Source organism: Chiloscyllium plagiosum, chromosome 14 (assembly GCF_004010195.1).
Source record: "Chiloscyllium plagiosum isolate BGI_BamShark_2017 chromosome 14, ASM401019v2, whole genome shotgun sequence".
Classification (NCBI taxonomy): Eukaryota; Metazoa; Chordata; class Chondrichthyes; order Orectolobiformes; family Hemiscylliidae; genus Chiloscyllium; species Chiloscyllium plagiosum.
The window spans coordinates 43,630,896-43,649,193 of NC_057723.1; the positions used below are offsets into that span (position 1 = coordinate 43,630,896).

Here is an 18,298-nt window from a genome sequence, read left to right on the forward strand (position 1 = left end):
TCAGCACCGCCTTCCTAACCTGCAATCTTCTTCCTGACCTCTCCGCCCCCACCCCAATCTGGCCTATCACCCTCACCTTGACCTCCCTCCACCTATCGCAATTCCAACACCCCTCCCCCAAGTCCCTCCTCCCTACCTTTTATCTTAGCCTGCTGGACACACTTTCCTCATTCTTGAAGAAGGGCTTATGCCCGAAACGTCGATTCTCCTGTTCCTTGGATGCTGCCTGACCTGCAGCGCTTTTCCAGCAACACATTTTCAGCAATATTCTAACAAATACCAAAAACATTGTTTACCTTGCATTATAAAGTATACATTTTCCTGTATTAATACCATTAGGATTTGAGAGTTGTAGATTTTGGTTCATCCTAGAAAGAGTTATATTGCTCTATTTTAAGCTGCAACAAATTTAGTTAACCAAGAATGAAATGAATATTTGAAGACACTTTAATACCTGCAATCAAATTTACAAAAATCCCAGCTGCAGTAATTTAAGTTTGCATCTTTTGTTTGTCGTTTTTCAGAATTTATTCCATCCTGTCATTGCAAAACGTACCCCCAGTTTGTAATAAATTTCAGTAGATCTGCACACATTATAGCTTGAAAATGCAAGCATTTCTCTTATAGCAGTTAAATAGTGCAGATATTAGTTCCCAGAAAATGAACTGAAAATGCTGAAAATACTTAACAGTTCACACAACTGGAGGGAAAACAAAGACTAATTCTTTCCAACAGTAATTATTTCATGTCAGGAAGACAGTTCAATAGTCCCTGTCCACAGGATTCACTTAGATGTTCCTTTTGACTTGTTAGGACTTGTTCCTCAATCGCTCTCCTCCAGATAGTTTAACCAGCTTGCAAGAGGTCAACGTCAAAATGCAGAAGTATTGGAGATGTGCCATGCAGGTTCTTAGTCAGACACAGTGTTCATGGATGTGGGTTGTGTGTGACTATGAGCCACAGAGCATGTCCTGAGTTGTTAGTGTCTGACATGGAGGTCCTTTCGAGCAAGTAGCAAGCTGAAGTTGCCAGATGCCCACTCCGTCTTCCATATCAAGCAGTCTCAGGCATCTGATTTGCTTGAGGCAGGTAGTGTAATCGGAAATGGAGAGATTATAATAAAAGTAGCTTACCTTAGATTAAAGTGTTAGTGTAAGCCCCAACCAGAAATGTTGGGATAAAATTCTGAATAAGACTTGAACCTGAGATTGTTTACTCAGACAGATGATAGTTCCAGGAATGAACCATCAATGTCCCTGTCTTGGAGTTAAAGTGACAATTACATAAATCTTTCATGGCGTTAAAGAGATTCTGATAAGACTACTGCAAAAAGGTAGCTATTGGATACTGTTCCAAGGATATTTTTAACAACTTTTAAAGGCCTGTTGTGGGATTAATGAGATTAAACCGTTACTGTGTGTTTTAACTGTTTGAATTTGTGTTATGCGATAGAATTATTTTATTCTATTGTACTTTAATTTATTTTGCTTAATAAACTTCTGTTTTATTGTTAAATCAAAATCTACCCATTGTATGCCTCTGTTTCAGTGAGAGACCACCTTGTTAAAACCACAGCAAAAGTAAACTATTGTCAGTCAAGCCAGCTTTCAGTTTTTTGCTTGCCCAGTAATAATGTCAGCTAGAACCACAACAGTCTCTCTGTGATATTCATTGTTCTGTAGGGAAGTCTATGACCTGATCGCAGAAATTGTCTCCTCCGTTCTCTTCCCTGTGGCCAGATGAAACATATTAATCCTGCATTCAGATAGAACTGCTAAGCAGCTATCTTTGAAGCATAACTCCATTTAATATTTAAAGTAACTAGACAGTTTATTATAATAAGGTAGTCACTATAGTCCTAGGGCTGCTCTTTCTTTAGAGAGGGAGACACTGGTGATGGTTTACCCCAAGGGTCACCACACCTCAGGTGAGTGGAGAAGTTGGAAAGTAGAGTCATCCATGGTAATCTCAGCCAATGTGAGAATTGGCTCATGCACTTGGTTTTACTTTGCATTGCAAACCATCCAATTGAGCTAACTGACCTCCATTTCGACAGTTTATAACACAATCCAAAATCTACAGCACCCTTCTGATACTTTAGTAGATTCACAGACATTACAAATTTTGGAGTGCATGGTTGCTCAGTGGTCAGCACTGCTGCCTCTCAGCTCAAGGGATCTGAGTTTATTTCCACTGCCTTTGTGGAGTTTGCACATTCTCCCCATTTCTGAGTGGATTTCCTTTGGGTACTTCACTTTCCTCCCACTGTCCAAAGATGGGCAGGTTAGGTGGATTGGCCATGCTAATTTGCCCATGATATCCAGAGATGTGTAGGCTAGGTGGATGAGCAATGGGAAATGCAGGGTTATAGGGGGGGGAGATTGGTCTGGGTAGGACCTCTTCAGAGAATTGGTGTGGATTTATTGGGCCAAGTGGCCTGTTTCCACACTGTAGGATTCTATGATTTTGTAATCTCTGGTCTCTCAGAGCAATCACTTGATCTCCTAAATTTATTCTAAATTCAAAGCTACAGACCAAAAAATAACAATCATATGAATCTCATTGTTTTAAGTGAGTGCTCAAAGAGCTGTCAAAAGGAGTACAATGAGGGATATTATCAATTTTCCATGTTGGCTGGGAGAATAAAAAAAAGGAGCATAGAATCTAAGTGATGAGAGATTATAGAGCTCTCTACTGGAGGGATCAGGGTGTCCTAGTACAGTTTATAACTGCAAAAGATTAAAATACAGTCCCATTATAAGAATGCCAGAATTTTCTACAGCAACATCAGTCCTTTTCTACATAGCAGTGAAAATACAATTGATAGTCTGCCACATATAACCAGTAGATTGGTTCAAGATCATAGCAATGTCATGTGGTAAACAGAACTTCTGTTTTGATATATTTGGTGCGGGATCATGACATTTCATTTGTTTAGCTTCTGGCATTTAAATTATTACTGGTTGAATAACTCACTTTCATTTTAGAAATCTCTACAGGTAGTTCTTCTATAACACAATGGTTGCATCCTTATGCAATCCCACATTATGGAAAACTCGCATCTTCGAAACAGCGCTTAAAGTGATGGTGATATAATCACATTACAGCCAACACACACTTTAAAAATGTGTAGACATGCTGGCTCACAGCACCAGGGGCCAGGGTTCAATTCCAGCCTCGGGTAACTGTCTGTGGGGGTTTACTCCCACAATCCAAGGATGTGCACATTCGGTGAATTGGCCGTGTTAAATTGCTCATAGTATAACGTGCATTAGTCAGGGGTAAAGGTAGGGTAGGGGAATGGATCTGGGGGGGGTCTCTCTTCAGAGCGTTGGTGTGGACTTGTTGTGCCAGAGGCATGTTTCCATACTGTAGAGAATCTAATCTAAAAATTCATGCTTTAGAAACAGTGTCCCAAATTCATCCATCACATTACAGCAAATTTACATTATTGAAATGGGCGTAACAGTGGAACAGCCTGTACCTTTGGTATCTTAGAATTGTGGAGAAAGTGAGGTCTGCAGATGCTGGAGATCAAAGCTGGAAATGTGTTGCTGGAAAAGCGCAGCAGGTCAGGCAGCATCCAGGGAATAGGAGAATCGACGTTTCGGGCATAAGCCCTTCTTCAGGATTGTATCTTAGAATTGTAAAGTTGAGAGATAAGGTCACTGTGCCTTGTTAATAATTATGTAATTTACAGTTGTTGACATTTCCATAAGTTAGTTGTAATACAAATGCTATCTTGATCAAAAATCAGATATGGTTATACTTTTACCATGAAATTGCTTAAAATAGTAATTAATAAAACAAGTTGTAAAATTCATTTAATGTATTTTAAGTGTTTCAATTAGGATATTCTATTGAATTCTCTGATGAAATTAAAGGATATAATTAATGCACATAATGTGGATTCCTCAGAGACCTTCAACTTGTTATTAAAGTGCTATCAGGGGACTGGTAAATTCTTATTCTCAAATTCAATAGATGCAGGTGGAAGAACTCATTACAGAAATGATACGCTTGTCTTTGGCTGAAGCATTGTATTAATCTACAATTCCTTTTGTCAGGGAATTAATCAATTCAGTATTAACTTGTTTTGCTGAAACCTGCTCTTGCGTCTAATCTATGCAGATCTCCAATCTCTATGTATATGACAGTGTTTTGCTGCTGGCTGATGCCTTCCACAAGAAGCTTGAAGATCGAAAATGGCACAGCATGGCTAGCCTGACATGTGTAAGAAAAAATTCCAAGCCATGGCAAGGTGGGAAGTCAACTTTTGATGCAATCAAAAAGGTACTGGATGTTTTATTGGAGAATTCAGTTGTACTACACCTGCACAAGTATAAGAACCATGTAATAGTAGGATTTATGAGTCACACCTCGGACATGCATACTTTTCTGCCCAAAACATTTAGTCAGTCACCTGATGGATTACCCAATCTAATATCTGGTTGACCATTTTCAGGCATCCTTGACAATGAGCACTGGTTGCTGAAATTTGCTCTCAAAGACTTCATAGTAAAGCTAAGCTAACTGAAATCAAGTCCTATTTATACCCTCAGTAATTCCCTCTGTTTCTAAATGTGTAGAGGGAACAGTTTGCCCAAGTTTTGAAAAACTTAAGCTGAAATTCTCTTGGGATTCTCCAAATATTTCATTCTAATGTTTTCCTAAGATTGATCTGGGAACAACAGCAAATGGTAGTTTTTGTTGTTTCTTCAAGCGCTTTGTTGGTCTCCTGCTGAAGTTGTAGAAGGCGTTTTGACAAATTCCAATGTGTTCTTTCTTTGTTGTGTTTTAGTTTTTGTTTGCAGTAAATTGCTTAAACAGCTGATACACCCTCATAGACCTTATCAAAAAACCTTGGGTGTGGCCTTCCTCGGCTCAGTTGCATCCAGAGGTCACATCAGAATCCCTGAATCAGTGGCTGCAGCCTCCCATTGCCTCTCTCCACCATTCAATACATATTAACAAGATCTATCCAATAATCAACTCAGACCATCCCAGTTTGATGCATATTTTGGGACTCATGTTCACCATACTCACCTTTCCCCTTTAAAACTAGGGCCATAATTTCAGGTTATTTTCTCTTCTTTTGTTCTTTCTGTTCAACTTATATATGCAAATGGGGAAAGAATCTAACAATGAAGTAATGTGAAGTAGTCATAGTCCATCTTCCATAGTTACACCTGCACCATTCCCCACCTCTTCCTCCGCTACATAGATGACTGCATCAGTGCCATCTTGTGCTCGCGCGAGGAGGTTGAGCAGTTCATCAACTTCACCATCACATTCCACCCGGACCTTAAATTCACCTGGACCATCTGTGACACCTCCCTCCCCTTCCCGGACCTCTCTATCTCCATCAAAAATGACCAACTTGACACTGAAAATTTTTACAAACCCACCAACTCCCACAGCTACTTGAGTTACACTACTTCCCACCCTCCCTTCTGCAAAGATACTATCCCGTATTCCCAATTCCTCCGCCTCTGCCGTATCTGCTCCCAGGAGGACCAGTTCCACCTCAGAACACACCAGATGGCCTCCTTCTTTCAAGACCGCAATTTCCCTTCCCATGTGGTTGAATATGCCCTCCAACGCATCTCATCCACGTCCTTCACCTCCACCCTTGAACCCCACCTCTCCAACCATAACAAGGACAGAACTCCCCTGATCTTCACCTTCCACCCTACCAACCTTCGCATAAACCACATCATCCACTGACATTTCCGCCACCTCCAAACGGACTCCACCAGCAGGGATATATTTCCCTCCCCACCACTTTCTGCTCTCTGCAAAGACCATTCCCTCTGTGACTACCTGGTCAGGTCCACACGCCCCAATAACCCACCCTCCCGTCCTGGCACTCTCCCCTGCCACTGCAGGAATTGCAAAACCTGTGCCCACACCTCCCCCCTCACCTCCATCCAAGGCCCCAAAGGAGCCTTCCACATCCAGTAAAGTTTCACCTGCACATCCACCAATGTCATTTATCGTATGCCTTGCTCCCGATGTGGTCTCCTTTACTTTGGGAAGACTAGGCGACTCCTAGCAGAGCACTTCAGGGAACATCTCTGGGACACCCGCACCAATCAACCCCACCGCCCCGCGGCCCAACATTTCAACTCCCCCTCCCACTCTGCAGAGGACATGCAGGTCCTGGGCCTCCTCCACCACCGCTTGTCACCAACCGACGCCTGGAGGAAGTATGTCTCATCTTCCACCTCGGAACACTTCAACCCCTGGGCATCAATGTGGACTTCACCAGTTTTCTCATTTCCCGTCCCTCCACCTTACCCTAGTTCCACCCTTCCAGCTCAGTACCATCCTCATGACCGATCCTACCTGCCAATCTTCTTTCCCACCTATCCACTCCACCCTCCTCTCTGACCTATCACCTTCATCCCAGCCTCCATCCACCTATTGTACTCTTTGCTACCTTCTTCCCAGCCCCACCCCTTTCCCATTTATCTCTCCACACCGGAGGCTCCCTGCCTTCATTCCTGATGAAGGACTTTTGCCGAAAACATCGATTTTCCTACTCCTCGGATGCTGCCTGACCTGCTGTGCTTTTCCAGCACCACTCTAATCTAGACATAGTCCTGCTGGAGCCTATCGCTGCTCTTTCATTAGAGAGAAACAACTAGCAATGATTTAACCTGAGGGTCACCATGCCTCAGATGATACTTGACATTAAATCATTAGTGTTGAAAAGATTATTTGATAATGAGTGCTTTGGCAAAGCAGGTATCAGAGCTTCTCCTTTCAAATACAGTTTCAATGAAGTATCAATTAAAACTTTCTGGACAGGGAAACCTCAATAATACTATTTCAGGCCTACTAAGAATGCAGGTTTCCAATGGACTAACAAAGCATCTTTCAAAAAATACAAGGAAACAGCTATTAAAATTCAACAAGATATCCTAGCAGCGGTGCAATATGTCATGAGGTAATGGTAACATATCTAACCAATACATTGTTAATAAGACAGAATAAATACTCTTTCTAGTACTGCAATAGAGATTGCTCAATTCCCTGTAATCTAACAACAAATCAACTCTCAGATTCGCAAGGGCAATTAAAGATGACAGCAAATTCTGGCCTTGCCAGTGATGTTCACATCCCAAGAAAGAATCAAAAAAAAAGCTGCAGATTGCTTTATGTGCTTTATTGCATCAATGTGCTACTCCCAGTTGAGCTATTCAGTTTAGGATGGTTTTGGAATCATTTTTGTGCTAAAGCTGATTCTGCTTTTCTAGAGATTCAGACTTCACCACAATATGAATGATAAATCTATTAAATATAAATAGAATATGGAATGGTTTTCAGTTCCATCCAGGGTGAGTAAGGAGGCAGCTGGTGAGATCTCTCTTTCTCCCTCACTCCAGTCCACTCTTCTCTCAACCAGGAGTGCCTCCTTTGGATTGTGAGACTGCCTTCTGGCCACTTATTGGCAAATTCAGGGAAAATCAATACTGGTGTCTGCGTCCCCACATAGTGCTGAATCAGCAACCTCATTTGACCTTGGCTGTACCATGGAGGACAGTGGAAGCTCAGCTTTTGAGCATATTTAAAGGAAAAATCAATATATTTCTGATTACCAGTAAGGCACAGGGTTATGGAAGTGAGAGTCTGATCAGCCAGACACTTCACGTCCATAACCCTGTAGAGGGAATGTTCAATGGGCTGAAGGGCCTATTCCTAATTCTATAGTCTAAAATGTCAGAATTCTAATCCAAAACCCAAAATTCTAACCCCAATCACAAAAAAAATGCTTGCAAGGTCATTCAGAATAGGTAAATATAATTAACAGAGGTGATAAACCGTAATGGGAATCCAGGCATTTTATTCATTTCAGACCAACGCAGCTGCAATATTAATGAGCTTTCTTTATGAATGCTATGGCAATATTTTCGAATAACATAACAAAAGGTAAAAAACTTGCAAACAATCCAATTTATGCTTCTTATTTCAAGGATAATAAAATGCTACAAAAGACCTAATTTTATTCAATGTGGAAGAGGTTGCTACTTCTTGTACAAGGCCATAAGATATGAGTAGAAGTAGGCCATTCAGCCCATTCAGTCTGCTCCGGCTTTTGATCTTGGCTGATATGCTTCTCAACCCTATTCTTCTGTCTTCTCTCTTTGATCCCCATACTAATCAAGATGCTATTTATCTCTGTTTTAAATACATTCAATGACTTGGTTTCCAAAGCCTGTTGAGCAATGAATTCCACAGATTCACCACTCTCTGGCTGAAGAAATTCCTCCTTATCCTAGTTCTAAAGGGTCATCCCTTCATTCTAAGGCCATGCCCTCAGGTTCTCAGCTCTCCTATCAGTTGAAATATCTTCACCATGACCTCTCTATCTTAGTGGCACAGTGGTTAGCACTGCTGCCTCACAGCACCAGAGACCCGGGTTCAATTCCCACCTCAGGCAACTGTCTGTGTGGAGTTTGCACATTCTCCCCGTGTCTGTGTGGGTTTGCTCCGGTTTCCTCCCACAGTTCAAAAACGTGCAAATTAAGTGAATTGGCCATACTAAATTGCCCCTAGTGTTAGGGGAATGGGTCTGGGTGGGTTGCTCTTCGGAGGATCGGTGTGGACTTGTTGGGCCGAAGGGCCTGTTTCCACACTGTAAGTAATCTAATCTATTCTGTAAATTTCAATGAGATTCCTCCCTCATCCTTCTAAAATCCATTGAATAGATACGCAGAGTCCTCAACCACTCCTCGCAATGATAAGCCTTTTGACCGTAGGATCATTCTTGTGAACCTCCTCTGAACCCCTCCAAGGCCAGCACATCCTTCCTGAGAACCAAGGCCCAAAACTGCTCATTATATTCCAAAAGCAGTCTGACCACAGCCTCAGCAATACATCTCTGATCTTGTATTCTAAACCTCTGAAAATGAATACAAGCATTGCATTTGCCTTCCTAACTGCCAACTGAACCTGCATGTTAACCTTAAGAGATCCTGAACTAGTACTCCTAAATCCCTTCGTGCTACAGATTTCTGAAGCCTATCCCCTTTAGGAAATAGTCGATGCTATATTCATCTTTATTATTCCCACCAAAGAGCATAATCTCATATTGTATTTTCCATATTGTATTCTATCTGCTATTTCTTTGCCCACTTTCCTAGCTTATCCAAGTCCTTATGCAGCCTCCCTGCCTCCCCAACACAACACTCCCCACTACCTACCTTTGTGTCATTTAAAAACTTAGTGACAATGCCCACAGCTCTTTTGTCCAGATTGTTATTATATAACATAATAGTTGTGGTCCCATCATTGAACCAAGCACAACTCTGCTAATCGCTAGCTGCTAACCCAAAAAGTACTCCTTTATCCCCACTCCTGCCAATCAGCCAATCCTCTTTCCATTAGGAGAAAGTGAGGACTGCAAATGCTGGAGATCAGAGTCAAGAGTGTGGTGCTGGAAAAGCACAGCAGGTCAGGCAGTATCCGAGGAGCAGGAGAATCAACGTTTATTCTCCTGCTCCTCGGATACTACCTGACCTGCTGTGCTTTTCCAGCACCACACTCTTGACTCTAATCCTCTTTTCATGCCAATACTATGTCCCTAATATTGTGGACTCTTGTCTTATTTAGTAACTTCCAGTGGGACACTTTGTCAGAAGATCTACTGAGATTTCCAGAAGACATGTCAACTGACTGTCCTTTGTCTAGCTTACTTGTTATCTCCTCATGGAATTCTAACACAATTCGAAGGCAAAATCTTCTTTGGGTGAAGTCATGTTGACTGAGCCCTATTTTACCGTGCCCTTCCAAATCCTCTTCAATCTCATCCTTAATAACAGACTCTTACCAAAAACTGGGGTTAGGTTTCAATTTTCTGTCTTCTGCCTCTCTCCCTCCCTAAACAGGAGTGTTAATTTAGCCATTTTCCAGTCCTCTGGGACCCTCTTTCACTCCAGTGATTCTTGAAAGACCACCAATATTACCTCCACAATCTCTTAGCAATTTTGTGTAGTTCAGTTCTGTACTTGTTGAGAGATACCCAAAGGGTCAGAAGCCCATTTGAATGTAGGGACTTATTTGTGGCCAAAATGGTCCAAACATAAACCAAGATTTTACAAATTATGCACAAGCAGCAAGTAAGTTCATCCTACTAATCGAGAGTGAGTCATCAAATGTTCTTTTGTGCTCATGGGTATTCACTGGTCCTCTGATTTTTATATTGCTTTTGATCTTAAAAAGTGCACTATGTTAACTAAGAAATAAAATTCTCTTATTGAGAAAATGGTAATGTAGCACTTATGGACTTGATTTTCAACCCCAAAGTCCGAAGTTCAAATTCCATCATGACAGCATACTGAGTTGCATTTAATAGATCTGGTAATTTGTGAAACAACACTGATTAGTTCCCTAGCTTCCTATCTGTTTGATCTACATGTACCTTGTTTTCACCTTACATAGTTCTCAGTTAATGATGACTTAGTATTGCATCCAGATTACAATTAAGAGCCACTAAATTGAGCAGATCGGTTCTGAAAATTTGACAGGAGCAGCCCAGGCATTATATGAAGACAAATCTAATGTAATCCCAGTCCAATCAACACTGCAGAAAACTCCACACTGACATTGGGAGATTACAATACAAATTATTTCACAGGTCTATTGTGCAATGACCTGACATAATTGAATCCACAGATATATACCAATCAGCCTACATTCAAGAAAGTTCCATTATTCACTTTGCGTAATTTACATTCTCAGTGTAGAGTCTGAATTTCAAAGGCTCAAGGACAACTAAAGAAATTTCTTGCTGATCAATATTAACTTTTCTTTATTCTTTTATGGGATGAAGGCATTGTTGACCAGGCCAGCATTTATTGTCCATTCCTAACAGGTATGAAACAGAATGGCTTGCTAGATCATTTCAGAGGGCTGTTAAGTGGCAGACATGATAAGGACAGTAGATTTCTGAGATTAGCTTTTGATTCAACACTTGTTTATTTATTTATTTATTAAATTTAACTTCCACCAGCTAACATCCCCACCCACACCAACTTGTCTCTACCCATAAATTCAACTTCACATAAAGGAAACACAATGTAAACCATTGAGTGGGCAATGTCATTTTCTCCATTTGACATTAAGAAACATCTGAGCGTCTCTATTCACATTTTTATCAAACCCTTAATTTCTTTTTCACAATGTTGTTAACCCAGAACCCCTGTCCCAGTACTGTCAAGTCCCGATTATCTGAGTATGACTGTGTTCCTCTTGCACTCTCTATCCTGAATTGCTAAATATGAGATTACTGCACACCAACACTTCCTGCTGCATATACTCAATTTCAAACAAAAAGAAATTGGAGAAAATTTAAATTTATAGATGACGAAAGCATGCTTTTATGGATTATTTTTTAAAAATCAAAATATGCAAAATAAATAATAGAAACAATGCTTGAATTTTGCGGGCAATATAAGTGAGTGAGCCTGAAATTCTGCCCAATTTAGCAAAACAATCTCTTAAAAATTGACAGCTCAATTGACTTATAATGAACAATGTAAGGAGGTATCTGTTAGTTCCACAATGAATTGAATTCTAATAAAAATCTAAGAATGAATATGTTATTTTGTTGTTATTTTTCCCTTATTATTTACATTTGTTGTTTTGTGGGCTTTAAATGTCAAATCTTAAGTGTATTTTTGCTTTTATTTATAGGGGAAAGTGAGTGGATTAACTGGAATGCTCAATTTTAGGGATGATGGGACAAATACCAATGTTCTGTTTGAAATTCTTGGTACCAGTTACAGTGAGGAAAAGGATAGAGGGATTCAACGTGTAAGCATTATTTTGTGCTCTGGAATTAATACGGGATGTTTTTACCATGTTTGTTTTATTAATGTGTTTCTCCCTGAATTTTGATTGCTACAGCTCTTTGTTTTCATTAAGTCCCTTCCATCAGCTGCACTGTTGCTTAATGGTTATTAAATTAAGCTAAAATAAAATGAAGCAGTAGTTTCCAATAATGCTTTTACTACAGTTTGATGATGTGCTGAGAGGAACTAAGGTGATTCAACCCATGAGGAATCTTTATGAGGATTATGTCCCATGTTGCGCATTCTGCTATTTTCAAATGGAGAAATTGCGATGGCTGATTTTCCAATACCCTCCCGTATGTCAAGGGGCATGAGTGAACTATCTTTTGGCATATCTCAGAATTCAATCCCATGCACTGTAGATATGATTTTGGAAGATTCTGATCACCTGAGTTGGCTGTTTCACCTCAAAAGTTCAGAACATCCATAGTGACGTTATCACTCATTCCTAATTTGCCACTTCTCAAAATGGCACTGAAGAGCAATTCATCCTCAAGACCTTTAGAGCTTCTCTGAGTTTCTTCTCTAACTAGAAAATAGTCTCCTTCTGCTCCAATCTTCTTGGAAACACACAGTAACTATTATATCCATGTGTAATAATAATCATTGTTCTCAAACTTGAAAACCTGTCCTCAGCCTGACAACTTCACCACTTTTATGTTGACAGGGAAGCCCCAGTATCCAAGTTCATCAAATGGTAAAAATTAAGCATTATATTGTTTACTGCAAATTCAACTACAAGTACTTTGATTTGATTTGATTTATTATTGTCACATGCACTGCGATACAGTGAAAGTATTTTTTTACGTACTCACCAGACAAATCATACCTTACATAAGTACCTCAGGGTAATAGAATGGAATACAGAATATAGTGTTCCAGCTGCAGAGAAGGTGCAGAGGAAGATCAACTCTAATATATGAGAGATCCGTTCATAAGTCTGATAACAGCAAGGAAGAAGCTGTTCTTTAATTTGTTGGTACGTGTTTTCAAACTTTTGTATCTTCTGCCTGATTGAAGAGGGTGGAAGAGAGTATAACCAGGGTGGGAGGGGTCATTGATTACATTGGCTGCTTTCCCAAGACAGTGGGAAGAACAGATGGAGTAAATGGAAGGAAGGCTTTTGTCATGGACTGGGCTGCATTCACATCTCTCTATAATTTCTTGCGATCTTGGGCAGAGCAGTTGCCATACCAAGCTGTGATGCTTCCGGATATAATATTTTCTCTGGTACATTGATAAAAATCGAAAAGTGTAAGTATGGACATGCCGGATTTCTTTAGCCTTCTGAGGAAAAAGCATTTACCTAGATGGACCAGGAGAGATTGATGGTGATATTTACTCAGAGGATCTTGAAGCTCTCGATCTCCACCTCAGCATCATTGATACAGGTGTCATCCACTAGACTTCCTAAAGTCGATAATCAACTTTTTTATTTTGCTGACATTGAGGGAGGGATTGTTGTGTTTACGCCATGCCACTAAGCTGTCTATCTCATTCTGTACTCTATGTCATCGTTGTTTAAGATCTAAGCCACTACAGTGGTGTCATCAGCAAATATTGTAAAAGACATTAGGGCTACATTTGACCACACAGTTTTGAGCATATAAGGAATATAGCCAGGGACTGAGTATGCAGCCTTCTGGGGCACCAATGTTGAGGATTATCATGGAGAAGGTGTTGTCACCTATCCTTACTGACTGTGATCTGGAAGTTGAGGATTCAGCTGAAAGGAGGGAGAGGGGTCTTAGGTCACAGAGTTTGGAGATGTGTTTTGTTGGAATTATGTTGTTGAAGTTGGAACTTGTTCCAGGAATGAGTGTAGGGCCAGGGAGATGACCACTGCCGTGGACCTATTACAATGGTAGATGAATTGTAGTGGATCAAGCCAGTCTGGGAGGCTGTTGTTGATGTGTGCCATTACTAATCTTTTGAAGCATGTTAGAGCCATTGGGAAGTAGTCATTAAGACATATTAACTGATTTTTCTTTGGGACCGAGATGATAATGGCCTTGTTGAAGCAGGGGGGAACCTCACATCATAAGAAGGTGAGGTTAAAAATGTTTGCGAAGACTCTCACCAGCTGGTCCACATAGGATCTGAGTCCACAGCTGGGGACTCCATTTGTGCCAGCCATTTTCCATGGGTTCACCCTCAAGAAGACCAATCTGATGTTTGTGGCAGTGACTGTGGGTAGAGGCACTCCCAAGGCTGTTGGGACAGGTGACATTATTTCACTGATTTTCTGTTCAAAAGGAGCAAAAAATGCATTGATCATATCGAGGACAGATACATTGTTGTCAGCGATTCTACTCCACTTCACTTTGTAGCCCATTATATCATGAAAGCCTTGCCGCAGTCGACATATTTTAGTCTGGTTTTGTTTCTTGGCGTCCCTGATGGCTGATGCATGTTGTACATTTAGAGCAACTGTCTTCAGTGCCAACAACAAACTCAATTTCCAAATACATTTCTGGCTGTCCACCCACATTCTCGCTATTTAAAAACAGAAAATAGCAGAAATGCTGAGTAAGTCTGGCAGCACCTGTGACAGTAGGATCCCAGGTAGCATTTCAAGTCAGACTTTTTGTCAAAACTGAAAGACATTAGAAATGTAGTTGGCTTTGAGCAAATGTAAAGGAGAACAGTGGGAAGAAGAGCACTTGTACTCTGGAGCACTTGTACTCTGGAGCACTTGTATTCAGGAGCACTTGTATTCTGGAGCACTTGTATTCTGGAGCACTTGTACTCTGGAGCACTGGTATTCTGGATTCTTGGACCCTAAAGCAGCTATTTCCACATATACTAAACTCTCACTTTGTTCCTGTCTCTATTCTAATTGTGCTACCTTCCAGGACATCTGTGCTCTTCAAATTCTGGCCTCTAGAGCATCACAGATTTTAATTGCTACATTAGTGGCTGTGACATTAAAGCTCTATTGCTTTCCTTAAATCTCTCTGCATATCAATGTCTACATTCTTTAAGATACTCTTTATAATTGACCTACATCTTCGACTTTTGCTCATGTCTTCTAATACCTTTCTAATATGTACCTGGTTTTGTACAAAACTTTGACCATATTCCTTTGAAGAACCATTGGAACTTTATGGTAGAGGCACTATTTAAATGCAAAAATGAGCTCAACTAAGTTCAGCTGAGCTGATGAAATTTCACAGAGTTGAAAAATTCACGAGTTTAAAAAAACTGTAAAGAATTAATGCATCCATGAGCGGTTCAAACAAATTAAGCCTTGACAAAAACAAAATGTGAATTTCACCATAATTGGATGACCAAAAGGGACACGGTGAAAGTATAGAAATGATTTTTGCAATTACTCAATGAATAATTGCAGCATAATCCGTGATACCAAGCTATGAAGTGCTGCCATACTGTGACAGGTTGTATTGCTTCACTGCTCCTCCACTTTGGAAGGTGAAAACTTAGCCACAGCCCCCACTTGTAACAACTGTCTATCTAATTACTGTTCTCTGTTGGAAAATGTACAATCATAGATGTGTGTTCCAGAAGATAACAGGAATTACCTCCCATTCATATTTGGATGATTCCATACAATGAAGCAGTAATATTGAGATGCTGTTAACTACCCAATTTATTCCAGATTATATTCATGACCACATGACCAAATCATTGGGCATCCATTTACAGGACAGACGGAATTGATGATTCAGAGTTTTCTTCATATAAGTTTGACTTGGGGGCTATTTCTTTAAATAAAGTCACAAAAACATGACAAGTCACAAAAATCTAAGTATCATCCAGATTATTCCCATTGTAACCTTGGTGTGATTCCAATAGGCCTGCAGTTTCCTCTGGATTTCCACGTCAATGACCTAATAGAAGTAAACATCTAAGATCATTTACATGAAACAATAAACTCAGGGCCAGGGACTTTTTACTGGCAGATTTGGAGTGGCACGGTGGCTCAATGGTTAGTACTGCTGCCTCACAGTGCCAGGGAGCCTGGTTCAATTTCAGTCCTGGGAAACTCTGTATGGAGTTTGCACGTTCTCACCATGCCTGTGTGGGTTTCCTGCCACAGCCCAAAGATTATGTGGATTGGCCATGCTAAATTTCCCATAGTGTCCCAGGATGTGCAGAATAGGTGGATTAGCCATTGGCGATGCAGATATAGGCTGGGTCTGGGTGGGCTGCTCTTTGCAGGGTCAATATGGACTTGATGGACTGAATGGCCTGTTTCCACACTTTAGGGATTTTATTTTCAGGAAATGGGCCAAAATCATGATTACTAACTCCTGAAGATCAGTTCTGGAATACTTTTTTGAAAATGGCTCATCGTTGGATAATGAGATTTTGCAGGGCGCACATTGACTTTTAACATTCCAAAAGGAAGGTAACACAGATACTTCATGACTGAGCAAATCATTGGTGCTTCCCTGACTTTGTGAACTTTGAACATATCAGCATGAGGATTATGAGGAATGAACTTGAGTGTGTGCAACAAATGGTTTGAACTCTTAGTGCCAATGAGTGTAAAGCTAACGATAGCTGCAAGCTTGAACTCAAACAAATTTGATATAAATTCTGTAAGTACTGTTCATAGTAGCTTTAGAACTGCAGACCAAATCATAGGAACCCAAGTTACTTTTAAGAAATCACAAACTGTGAAATTTGTTTACTAAATATAAACCAATAATCATTGAATGACATTTCAGGAATTTCAAACACAACATTGCAGTCATGAGAGATCAAGTATTTAGGTGGCCTTTGTTTAAACTTTAGTACAGTGCACAGTCAAATTAATTTGAATCTTCAAAGGACGGACAAAGTGGACTAACTCAATCACTATACAGAAAACATTATATGGAAGGAAAGGAGTAAATCTATGTTTTGCCATCATCTGGATGCCACAGAAGCTATAGCCATACTCACATGGCATTGTTCTTTTAGTGCATTTTAGACTAAAATATTTTGAAATTATTGCAATGCATTTCTAACAAGAAGTGTGTCTGGTATAATGGTGCCTCATCTTCTAAAGGTTCCCAGGATGAACTCACTTCCAAGAAGGAATGCAGTTTTTATTATCACTAAATGTAATCCTGACTATTGAGTTTAAGGAGGGCAGGAAATTATTTCACCAAAAGTACATTTTTTTGTTTGCCTTGGTTAAACTTGATAGCTCTTTAATAGATGTCTCAATTCATTAGGGTTTCAAAGACAACCATAATTTGAACAGCATTCACAGATAAATTCAGTACAAAATTTAAAAGCTGTAATTCCTGACGAAGGGCTTTTGCCCGAAACGTCGATTTTACTGCACCTCGGATGCTGCCTGAACTGCTGTGCTTTTCCAGCACCACTAATCCAGAAACAAAATTTAAAAGCTCTATTCAAAACAATGGACCAAATTGTTAAGTGATGCCGCTTATGAACACAAAATCATAACTGATTATTTTTTCTCTTGAAATATACAACAATTTTATTTGAATCCAAGTGACAGTTACAAAACATCTGAAGAGTGAAACTTGCTGAATTATTTGTGACCACAGCCTGTCTGGTCATCAGGATATGAACTGAACATCAGTACAGAACAACCTTGGTTATCCGAACATCAATTATCTGAAATTTGGATTATCCAAACAAGATTTCAAGGTCCCTAAACATCTTACATCAAAGAGGTGTTACCGACACTGGTGATACTGACATCTCCTCCAGTCCCCATTAACAAAGCTTTCGACAGTTTGTGACTTTTCATGGAGTGGTACGAAGCAGGCGGTAACAGCAGTTTGGGGCTGAGAGGAGACACAAATAATATTCACCTTGGTTGCTGTTATTGTGAGCAGTTGTTGGTGGGTAACAGTTGCCAGTACTACAGTGATTTATTCATAAGGCAACAGTTGCTATAACTGAAGTCGCTGCCACTGCCATCCATTTGCACGTGCACACCCTCCCTCCTGCACTCTGTCCACAAGCACTCCAACCTCCTGATGGCAGGAAGCAGACCATCACACACAGTGGCTGCGTGGCACTCTCTGATCACCTTTTGATTTTCATACCATTGAAGGAGGCCTGTGTCTGAATCCTTCTCTTTCCAATCCTCCCACTTCCTCCAAACCAAAGGAGTAGCCATGGGCACCCGCATGGGCCCCAGCTATGCCTGCCTCTTCGTAGGATATGTGGAACAGTCCATCTTCCGCAGCTACATTGGCACCACCCCCCACCTTTTCCTCCGCTACATCGATGACTGTATCAGTGCTGCCTCGTGCTCCCACGAGAAGGTTGAACAGTTCATCCACTTTACTAACACCTTCCACCCCGACCTCAAATTTACCTGGACCGTCTCAGACTCCTCCCTCCCCTTCCTAGACCTCTCCATTTCTCCTAGCTCAGGCGACCGAATCAACACGGACATTTACTATAAACCAACCAACTCCCACAGCTACCTAGACTACACCTCCTCC

At 40.6% G+C, this 18,298-nt stretch overlaps 1 protein-coding gene across 6 annotated transcripts in view; it reads left to right on the plus strand.

Annotated features, from left to right (window-relative positions):
- The window catches only part of LOC122556682 (glutamate receptor ionotropic, delta-2-like), a 538,289-nt gene that overhangs the window by 349,766 nt on the left and 170,225 nt on the right, over positions 1-18,298 (plus strand). For 5 of the 6 annotated variants that reach the window (XM_043703714.1, XM_043703716.1, XM_043703715.1 and 2 more), the window contains 2 exons: positions 4,132-4,293; positions 11,701-11,820. In XM_043703714.1, the coding sequence (XP_043559649.1) occupies positions 4,132-4,293; positions 11,701-11,820 (282 nt within the window). The remainder of the gene's footprint in view (positions 1-4,131; positions 4,294-11,700; positions 11,821-18,298) is intronic. The other variant, XM_043703718.1, reaches the window with a different exon arrangement.